The sequence below is a fragment of the Xenopus laevis genome, chromosome 8S, assembly GCF_017654675.1.
Source record: "Xenopus laevis strain J_2021 chromosome 8S, Xenopus_laevis_v10.1, whole genome shotgun sequence".
NCBI lineage: Eukaryota > Metazoa > Chordata > Amphibia > Anura > Pipidae > Xenopus > Xenopus laevis.
In genome coordinates, this window is record NC_054386.1 from 12,309,825 (window position 1) to 12,321,309 (window position 11,485).

At 38.3% G+C, this 11,485-nt stretch overlaps 1 protein-coding gene across 3 annotated transcripts in view; it reads left to right on the forward strand.

The window, feature by feature from the left end:
• The window catches only part of LOC108700476 (brain-enriched guanylate kinase-associated protein), a 97,610-nt gene extending 86,506 nt beyond the window's left edge, over window positions 1-11,104 (forward strand). For 2 of the 3 annotated variants that reach the window (XM_041574924.1, XM_018233683.2), the window contains 3 exons: window positions 4,621-4,728; window positions 8,626-8,709; window positions 9,166-11,104. In XM_041574924.1, coding sequence (XP_041430858.1) covers window positions 4,621-4,728; window positions 8,626-8,709; window positions 9,166-10,542 — 1,569 coding nt within the window. In that variant the 3' untranslated portion in view covers window positions 10,543-11,104. The remainder of the gene's footprint in view (window positions 1-4,620; window positions 4,729-8,625; window positions 8,710-9,165) is intronic. The other variant, XM_041574925.1, reaches the window with a different exon arrangement.
• The last annotated feature ends 381 nt before the right edge of the window (window positions 11,105-11,485 follow it).

The window sequence follows — 11,485 nt, forward strand, 5'->3', positions numbered from 1 at the left end:
TCATTCGATCGAACGATTAAATCCTTCGAATCGAACGATTCGAACGATTTTAATCCAACGATCGAAGGAAAATCCTTCGATCAAAAAAAGGTTAGCAAACCTATGGGGACCTTCCCCATAGGCTAACATTGACTTCGGTAGGTTTTATCTGCCGAAGTAGGGGGTCGAAGTTTTTTTTAAAGGGAAAGTACTTCGACTATCGAATGGTCGAATAGTCGAACGATTTTTACTTCGATTCGTTCGATTTCGTTCGAATTCGAACGAATTTAACCAATTCGATGGTCGAAGTACCCAAAAAATACTTCGAAATTCGAATTTTTTTCATTCGAATCCTTCACTCGAAGTTAGTGAATCTGCCCCTAAGTATCACATATATTCAGGGTCCTTCTTAAGCTGCCCATACACGTTCAGATTATATTTATCGTACAGCGATTGTTCGGATATCGATTGTACGTTTTAATGCAATTATCTAAAATTAAAATTGAGGTTTAAATTGTAGGATTGAAGTAGGAAAAATAACAAATCAGATGATGTTCTGGCCACTAATTGACAGACAACAGACCTACAAAAGTTATGTCCAGGTCCATGGTTATCATCAGATAGCATGCAAAGATATTATCCTAATAAAGATTGCTTTAATATCACTTTCTTAGTAATACATGCTAAACAGTTCTAAGGGTTGAACCCCCCCCCCCCATCACCATTTTCAAGCACGCTATAAAGTAAATAGCCACTGAGAATTACTTTATCTGTTAAGGTTTCGGCTCTTTCCCTAAATTTCAGGACTTTCATGCATTTCTGCTCCAATCTGTTATATCGTTATTCCCTATACTTGGAGTTTTCCACTAAAAGAATGATTAGGCTTTCACTCTTACTAATTGTGTTATAATGTTGAATTATATTTTCTTTTTTTTCTTTTTTGCTGAGTTTTTGTAATGTGACATCATTTAAAAATTGTGAATAATTCATGCTCAGTTTGAATTATTGAACCTGCTATATCGCAACAAGTTCTGCTTCAGACTTAAAATATATCTGCATATGTCATTATTTGAGGGGAAACTAATTAAACATTCTAAAGGATGGAACAGTAAAATGAGAATGAATAACACACAATATCTCTGCTGCGTAAATATCAATTATACTGGGGATGACAAATAATAATACACAACACAGTTATTGTTACATGGAAAAGTATTTATATTGTAGAAAAAGTGAAATATTGCTTAAAATACATCATATTTGATATCGGACATCATTTACAAATTATTAAAGGACTGGATATAAAAATAATGAAAGGGTTTTCTATGCCTTTTATATCAGCTATACTGTTATATTTCACTGATACTAAGGGGGTTATTTATCAAAGTCCGAATTTATCTCAATATTTTCTGAAAAAAACTCAAACTCAAATCCACACGGGTTTTTTGGGCTTATTTATTAATACACTTTCCTGAAAATACCGATTTTCATGGTTTTTTTCAGATTTTTCACCTGAAAACTCAGAATTTTGCCCGGAAACTCCGAAAACTTAGGGGTATTGCTGAAAACCCAGCGCACATCAAAAAATCATTGGGACTTGTCCCATTAAGTTATATGCAACCTCGGCAGGTCTAAGATGCCAAATTTTCTGATTCTGACTTTTCCATCTGGTGTTTAATAAATTCCCGAAAAATTCAGTTTTTTTAAAAGTCAGATTTTATATATAAAAAAAAAATCTAAAAATTTTCGTGATTTTTGCATTCGAAGTTTAGGAAATAACCCCAAAATGTGTGTGTACCTTAATATAGTAAACAAGTTACAGTGTAGCCAAGAGGACAGCCATTCAAGGGCTTTGGGTCACATGGTTATATAGTGGATAACAAACAAGATCTGTAGAATATAATAATTTCAGTTCTTACACATAGGGGCAGATTTATCAATGGTCAAAGTGAATATTAGAATTAAAAAACGTTGAATTTCGAAGTAATTTTTGGGTACTTCGACCATCGAATAGGCCAAATTCGACTTTGATTCGAATTGAAAATACATCACAAATTTGACCATTCGAAAATCGTAGTACTGTCTCTTTACAAAACTTCGACTTCGACACTTCGCCACCTTAAACCTGCCAAATTGCTATGTTAGCTTAGGGGGCCTCCTAGAACCTATAGCCAGTATTTGGCTAAGTTTTGAGAAGTCTAAGTAATTTTTTGTAAAATTGTACGATCGTATGATTAAATCATATGATCGTACGGTTCGAAGTACGATCAAAGTATGATCTTAAAAATCCTTCGACTTCTAATGTCAGACTACCCTATTCGATGGTCAAATTTCAAAGTTTTTTTCACTTTGAAATTCGACCCTTGATAAATCTGCCCCATAATGCTCCTCATAATTCTTGAATGAAAACACCTCTAATAATAGAGGACAACGGTTGTCAAGACATAGTGTAGAAGTTGGACAAGCAGATACAAAATTTAAATGTAAAATACATTGGTAAAAAGGATGGGAACTTCAAGCACAAAAAGGTCAGTGCAGTCCTGAAAGAGTCAGCAGCCTTTTTTGCACTTTTGAAGCACTTGAGGCTATTACATGCCCCTTGAAACTTAGTAGCACCAAACTGCCACATAAAGGGGCAAATTTACTAAGGGCGAAGTGGCTAACGCTAGGAAAAATTTTGCCACTTCGCGATTGCTGGCGTAAATTCGACCTACTCTAGCGCTACTTCACACCCTTACGCCAGACGAAGTCGCGCTCTGGCAAAGGGACCTAACTACGCTAATTCACTAGATTGTGGATTTTCGTGAACGATACCTCTATCGCCAGACTTTACGTTGCAGACTTTACTTCGTCAATGAAAGAGATGCTGCTCTTATAGTTAAATACAGAGCCGGGCCAACCCGGCCGGGCACCCTAGGCAACCTGGCCGGCCACGGCGCCGTCTTAGTGTGTGCTGCATTGCGCATGCGCCAGCGCGCATACGCGAAAGTACGCGCCAGCGCGAAAGTAGACGCATGCGCACAAGCGCTTTTAACGCAAATTACCAGTGGCAGCCAGGGAGCCACAGAACCGGACATGGGGTAGGCGAAAGAGCAGGTACGTGCCTGGCACCCCCTCAGCTTTGCGCTCTAGGCACCTGCCTACTCTGCCTACCCCTAGTTCCGGCCCTGGTTAAATACTTTTTCCACCCTGTTCCTATAAAACACCAAGACCCAGCTACAACTTATCCCAGTCACTCGCAGTAGCATATACAGGTATGGAATCTGTTATCCAGAATGTTCGGCACGTGTGATAATGGATCTTTCTGTAATTTGGATCTTGATACCTTCTGTTTACTAGAAAATCATGTAAACATTAAATAAACCCTAAAGGCTGGTTTTGCTTTCAATAAGGATTAATTATATCTTAGTTGGGATCAAGTTCAAGGTACAGTCTTATTATTACAGAGAAAAAGGAAATCATTTTTAAATATTGGGATTATCTAATGATAACGGAGTTTATGGAAGACGTCCTTTCCACAATTCTGAGCTTTCTGGATAACAGGATTCTGGATAATGGTTCCCATACCTGTAGTGGAAGAGAGATTAGAGGGATCTATTTAGATCAGTTGATAAATCAGTCTAGTCTCTGATCAATCTTGCACAGTCACAATAATGATACACAGGTTAATGTTGCACTTACATTAAAAAATGTGGCCCAATGTTCTCAATGGTCATTGATTAATTATTTGCTTCAACAATCTGGTTCAGTTATTTGCTTTTAATTCTGGCAAAGAAAACATGAAATTTTAAATCCTTGTTGGCAAACAATCATCTTGGTATTTTATTTGTAAATATTCAATGTAGCCAAAAGGCATGGAGCTGCACCTTAGAAAACAATCATTCTCATTCCCAGGAAGAATTCCAGAAAATAAATTCCATATTATCCTTAATTTATCATCTACCACAATGGGTGCCGCAACCAAACAACAAGGCAGTCCAGATTGTTCCTTACCATGTCCCGTTCTGCTGCTTACCACTGGTTAGAACATATATAACAAAGGTAGGGATGCACCGAATCCAGGATTCGGTTCGGGATTTGGCCAGGACTCTTCTGCACGGCCAAACCGAATGTGAATCCTAATTTGCATATGAAAATTAGGAGAGGGGAGGGTAATTGTGTGAATTCTTGTCACAAAATAATGAACTAAAAAATTATTTCCCCTTCCCACCCCTAATTTGCATAGGCAAATTAATATTTGGATTCAGTTCGGTATTCGGCAAAATCTTTCACGAAGGATTCGGGGGTTCGGACGAATCCAAAATAGTGGATTCGGTGCATCCCTAAACAAAGGAATCGGGAACCAAGCAGGATAACTGCGTCTGTGATTTTTGTATAACTAAAAGCTATCCTTCTTGGTTCCAGTTTGCTTTGTTATATATGTTATATCCTTCATTTATATGGTGTTGACATATTTTGCAACAATTTACAGAGACTATACAAAATTCTAAATCCTGTCCCCAATGGAGCTTACATAAATTCCTATCACATTAACACACAGACACACACAAAGGTCGATTGTTGTTTGGCAGCAAACCTGAGTACTTTGAAGAACCCTGTTTATATCACTATCCAAAAAGCACCTACTTTATTCTTGTCTAGGGTCAACACTATGAAGAAGAGAAAAGAGCACTTGGCCATGAAGTCATTGCACTTAACAACCATTTACTGGAAGCCAAGGTGACAATTGATAAATTATCAGAAGACAATGTAAGTATTTACCTTCTGTAACCACTTGTGTTTTTCAAATCCACCAAGTTTTCTCCACTAAGATCTTAACTGATGGGACTTTCTCCAGGGTATTTAAGAAAGACAGACTCATGGGTAGTAGACGTTTTCCTTTAACTGGTCATAATGATTTGCATACAGGTTATTTTCTTAAAACAATAAGGAAGACATTTGAGGTCTAAAGGTGAACTTGATCTAAGCAATAAGCTTTCTGGCCACCTTCTAAACATGAATTTACAGAGGCTGAATAAGATGTACTTAAAGGGATATTGTCATAGGAAAAAACATTTTTTTCAAAATGAATCAGTTAATAGTGCTGCTCCAGCAGAATTCTGCACTGAAATCCATTTCTCAAAAGAGCAAACAGATTTTTTTATATTCAATTTTGAAATCTGACATGAGGCTAGACATATTGTCAATTTCCTAGCTGTCCCAAGTCATGTGACTTGTGCTCTGATAAACTTCAATCACTCTTTACTGCTGTACTGCAATTTGGAGTGATATTCCCCCCCTGCCTTTTCCCCCCCAGCAGCCAAACAAAAGAACAATGGGAAGGTAACCAGATAACAGCTCCCTAACACAAGATAACATCTGCCTGATAGATCTAAGAACAACACTCAATAGTAAAAACCCATGTCCCACTGAGACACATTGAGTTACATTGAGAAGGAAAAACAGCAGCCTGCCAGAAAGCATTTCTCTCCTAAAGTGCAGGCACAAGTCACATGACCAGGGGCAGCTGGGAAATTGACAAAATGTCTAGCCCCATGTCAGATTTCAAAATTGAATATAAAAAAATCTGTTTGCTCTTTTGAGAAATGGATTTCAGTGCAGAATTCTGCTGGAGCAGCACTATTAACGGATTAATTTTGAAAAAAAAAATGTTTTCCCATGACAGTATCCCTTTAATGTTTTACTGATGTGGCACTCAGAAAAGGAAGAGACTTGTTTACTATGGGCAGGAACAGAAGTGTTAAAGTACAACTAGGCATATAGAATGTCTAGACAAAGACTTAGACCATGAATTCTATTGTCCTCTTGACAACTAAGAGGCACATTTGCTACAATTCCAAAAGCTACACCTAAAGGGGACCTGAAAGCATAGATTAAGCAATTCTTTTCACACAGCTCCCAAATCTAACTTGGTAATTAAAAATATTAAAATGGCAACAAATGTATTTTTAGAAAACCAATATGCTTAAGAGTAGACATATGGGAATCTTGTGCAATTTGGAAGTTAATGCTAAAGTGCCCATTACCATTATTACCAAGTGTCTAACATTCTCTTGACAAACATTTAATACTTGTCACAAGGGTGATAGCAGAAAATAGAAAGCCTTGACTTGCTCATTACAAGAGATGTAGTAATAATTGTAGAAAAAAACATCCAGCATGCATTATGTTCCCATTGATTCATTTTGACGTTAATCATTATTTTTATGGTATGCTACACATTGCTTTTATAAATTAAAGGAGGAGGTATGTGTAGACATCTGTTTTCATTATTACATATTACATTTTCCATCTTTGCTTCCGATATGTTTAGATGACGGCAGGTAGTTGTGTACATAAAAGCTTTATTAGATTTCATTTACATACAGCAGGAGAAGGAAAGGTCTTTTTACTTGAGGGTGCCAAAATTAAGGCACCCCCAAGTGATCGTATGTACTTACCTGAACCCCCGGGCAGGTGCACCTATTAGGAGAAAACAGTACAGACCTGGGGTTCTTCCAGCGATCGATCGTCTTCTGGCTTCTTCTTTTTTTCCACGGCTGCGCATTTGCAGTAGCGCAAAAAGCTGAACTTTAGCCAAAAAGTTGGTTCTACGGCACATATGTCTGCTTGGGGAAATTTGAAGGTAGAAGAAGCCGGAAAACAATCGCTCCATGGTGCTCGCTGGAAGAATCCCGGGCTGGTGCAGTTTCCTCCTAATAGGTGCATCGGCCAGGGGTTTCAGGTAAGTACATGCAATCTCTTGAGGGTGCATAACTTTTGGCACCCCCAAGTAAAAAGACCTTTCCTCTAAAGACATAACACAGGCAATCGCTGTAGCAATAAAGACATTATCCCATTATTACAGTACTAATCATTAATGCACATTACCATGTATAAAAGTAGACAAATACATCTGTGGTGTTGGGGTCTCCAAAGAGTATAAAGGTTACTCACCACACAGGGGAAGTGGCCCAAGTGCACCGTCCTGAGCCCTCAGCACGGGGGGCGGACAAACCAATGAAACCAATATGGAGCAGGCACTGAATAAGGCAGACTTCCACCAGGCAAAGGTTCAGAAGTGAAGAAAGTTTATTGTGTCCACAGCCTGACGCATTTCGTGTTACAAACACTTAATCATAGGCTGAGCTTTCAAATTCAGAAGGAGATTTTTCAGGTGCCTATATAAATATAATGACCTTTCTCAATTATTTTCTGTTTCTTTTTTTACCTTTTTCTGTAGCCGTGGAAAGCAGGCAACTAATGCATCACATTGCAACTGCTGCCATCAAACGTTAAGTAAAGTTTTAAACGTGCTCAGTGAGGACTAGAGCTTCTAGGGGTAATAAAAAAAAGGTTTTTTTAAAAAAAAAAAAACAGTAAAAAAAAAATAAAACAAGTCCATTACTTTAATATACTACACCTTTAAATATTTGGAAGTGTACCCTAGTTAATATATGTATATTTTTGTATATCAATGAAACAAAAGATCAGACCGCTCCAGCTCACCGATACTCCCCTCGTCCAGGCGCTCAGTCGACAGTGTCCCCATTGTAAGTATAACAAGAACTCCACAGGCAGACGGCACTTCTGGATAGATTTATTGGGAAAAAGGCTGCTGTATTCTGCCTAACGCGTTTCGGGATTGTATCCCTTAATCATAGGCACACCAGCCTATGATTAAGGGATACAATCCCGAAACGTGTTAGGCGGAATACAGCAGCCTTTATCCCAATAAATCTATCCTATGATTAAGGGATACAATCCCGAAAAGCGTTAGGCTGAATACAGCAGCCTTTTTCCCAATAAATCTATCCAGAAGTGCCGTCTGCCTGTGGAGTTCTTGTTATATATTTGTATGTACTATAGGATGAAAAGATGTAAATTGTGTATAGTTCAGTATCTCATTACAATTGTGTGTAGGGATCTACATTTTTTACCTTCTTTATGATTAGTTGCCATAGTGACTCCATAAATATAATTTTAACCCAATCATTATCGGCATCTAAGGAGCCCATTTTACCATTCTTTTTCCTGGGCAAAATTGCCACTTGTTCCTTTTTCCTGGTGTAAGTCGTAATAATGCTGGTGAATAAAGGAACTCTACTATTTTACCTTAGAAAGGGATGCACCATGGCAGTGCCCTTTATTTTCATATGTGCTAATAAAATCTTAGTTACAATGGACACATCTTCATAAAATGAAATCTTTACTTTACTGACATAAGGTGAAATTGTTTACCTGTCTAGCATGATGTTCCCTTCCAAATCTGATGGGTGATTCCAAATGATGTGCACCCGTTTTTCCCAAGTCCCAAACACTAACCTAATGGGGTGGTTCACCTTTAAATTAACTTTTAGTATGTTATAGAATGGCTTATTCTAAGCAACTTTTCAATTGGTCTTCATGTTTTCTTTTTTATTGTTTTTGAATTATTTGCCTTTTTCTTTTGACACTTGCGTGCTCCCTATAACTGAAAATCTTAAAGCAGTTTATGTTTTCAGAGCTAAACTAAGCAGTAAGTGGGCACTTCAAGGGACAAGATTGATGGTACCAGATTGACTGTGCTAGGAACAGCCTTTGTGACAAACAAAGTCTACCCTGGGTGTCTGTAGGTGTTAATAAATTGCCATCTTGTTGTTTATGTGGTTTCTGTTTTCTTTATAGGAACTATACAGAAAAGACTGCAATTTAGCCTCACAGCTGCTGCAGTGTAGCAAAAGCTACTTCCGAGCCCACAAATTATCCGAGGTAAAATGAAAACCACAATGACTGACGCATGATGTGACACCATTCAATAGACTTAAATGAGCGTGTGCCAACGAATAATTAAGAAAGCTGAACTGCTTTTTCGCAGACTTACTCTGCTACATAATAATTCTGAAGTGATTGTTATTATTTCCACTCAATGCTTAGGGCAGATGAGGGCAAAATGAGTGGGTGGCACGAGAATGCAAATACTAAGGTTTTGGATTAGATAGAGGGTTTATGTATTAACATGGGCAAAGCCTTCCGTGTCCATTGACCGGGAGCAACTGAAGAGATGTTTGTTTTCATTATTCTATCAATACAAGGTCCCATAAAAAGTCTATTGTTACCAGAACCTTTGTTCATGCTACAACACAACCCTACAGTTTATGAAAATTAGGCACTTTGCTTAACTTGTAAATTAATGTGTTATCCCATTATGATTTTGTTTTTCTGCAGTTGCCAGCCGACTTCCAGGAAAGAGTAAGTCAACATTTGGAAAATCATGGATGTAGCCTTTCTGTGCCACTTTCTAACACAACATATGCTGACAGCATTCCTACTTGTGTCATTGCTAAGGTTTTGGAAAAACCAGACCCAGGCAGCGTCTCTTCACATCCATCAAGCGCTTCAATGCGAGATCTTAGCTATGAACAAGGAGGTCAGGCACCTGAAGAGAAACTTCACCAAAGGCAGCAGTTCAAGTCAGAAATCTACTGCAGTGACACAGCTCTATATTGTCCAGAAGAAAGAAGGAGAGACAGGCGGCAAAGTTTTGATGTACACGTTAAAGATGAGGTGTTTCTAAGGTCTCGGAACTCTACGGACAGCACTGTTGAGGACGGATTCCATTCGAGTTTCTCACATGAAGCCTTCAATGAATATGTTGCATCTCTACCAACCTCTAGTTCCTACTCAAGCTTCAGTGCTACTTCAGAAGAGAAAGAGAACAACCAAACCAACACTTTAACTGCCTCACAGCAGGCAATATATATGGGTAACAGGGAGGACCTGTTTGAAAGAAAATCAACAACAGGTTATGAGCATGCAGCAAGTCCAAGATTTGTGAAATCAAAGTCTGTCCAACACATGGAACATCCCGCAGAAAACACTGCATCACCTAATTTCACAAGATCATCTTCCTATGTAGAGGAGCCCTTTCATTTCTCTAGAATACCTACACAACAAACATTAAGTGCTCATAAATCCCACAGTGAATGTAGGACCTCTCACCTTTCAGAAGAAGACCTGCCAACCCGCTGGAGACAGCTGAGTGCGGAAGATATTGGAGCGTACTCATACAGCAATGCTGGAAGAATTTCGCCATGTAGTTTTACGGAACAATACTTTGCACACAGTCCTGTTAAGCAGCTGGAAAGCAGAATGAGTCCACTGTATGCAAGCTACAAACAGGACAGCTTTTCGGAGGGTGAGGAAGTTTGTCAAACTAGAATGGGTGACTCTTGTTTTCTGAGAACAGACTCTGGCTTAAAAATTGACATCAGTGCCAGCTGCAAACAAGAAATGTTATCTACTTTTAAATCAAAGGAAACAAGAGACCAAAAAAGTGAGAGGATGTCAGTCCAAATGAGTAATAAAAGTATAGACTCTAGTTCTTCAGTTAAGAGGGAATATGTTGATGTTAGTCCAAATAGTTCAGCAGAATCCCTCACTCAAAGCCCCGTGGAAGCTTCCGAAATGCACCAGTCTTCCATTGAGCAAGGACATTCAAGTTTCCATGGAAAGCCCCAGCAATTTCAAAGAACTGGAAGCATTGGTTTAACTAGAAAAGACAGTCTTACAAAAGCACAGTTATATGGGACCCTTCTGAATTAATGAGCTTCCAAACTGCAATAAAACATAAACACGATCAAGTTTTACTGACCTAAAAGTCGAAAGACCAGATGAGAATAAACCGGGTTTGCTTACCAGAATTAGAAAGCTGGCAATTTTTTTTGACTTTGTACACGAAGTACCTTAAAGCATATGAGTAAACAATTTATTTTGAATTTTGGCTAGATAAAAATGAAAATGAATTAAAGGAGGCAGAATGGGTGTGTAAACAGAATATGGTATAAAATAAAAGGTTTTAAAAAAAAATGTAACCAAAGCTTAACACCAGACTGATGTTCTGATAGAGCCATTTATTACATAATGACATACAGTCGACCCCTGATTTCTGGTGGGTGTAAATCACAGAAAAACCTAAAATCTGGGGATGCAAAATTGAGGTTTGACTGTATACAAAAATCCCAGGAATCTACAAATTATGCACAAGCATAATAAATGCAATGATGCTGTCGTAGAGCAGGAAAACTATTAAGTCTAGGGGGCACATTTACTATTTGTGGAATATCGAGGGTTAATTAACCCTTGATATTCGACCCTCAAAGTTAAATCCTTCGACTTCGAATATCGAAGTCGAAGGATTTAGCGCAATTCGAAGGAATAATCTTTCAATTGAACGATTAAATCCTTCGAATCGAAATTGGTTAGAAAGCCTATGGGGACCTTCCTAACATTGGTGCTCGGTAGGTTTTAGTTGGCGAAGTAGGGGGTCAAAGTTTTTTTTAAAGAGACAGAACTTCGACTATAGAATGATCGAATAGTCGAACGATTTTTAGTTCGAATTCTTTGATTCGAAGTCATAGTCGAAGGTCGAAGTAGCCAATTCGATGGTCGAAGTGGCCAAAAAAAAAAACTTCGAAATTCGAAGTGTTTTTTATTCTAATCCTTCACTCAGGCTAAGTAAATGTGCCCACCAAGCTAGAGTGAGGTA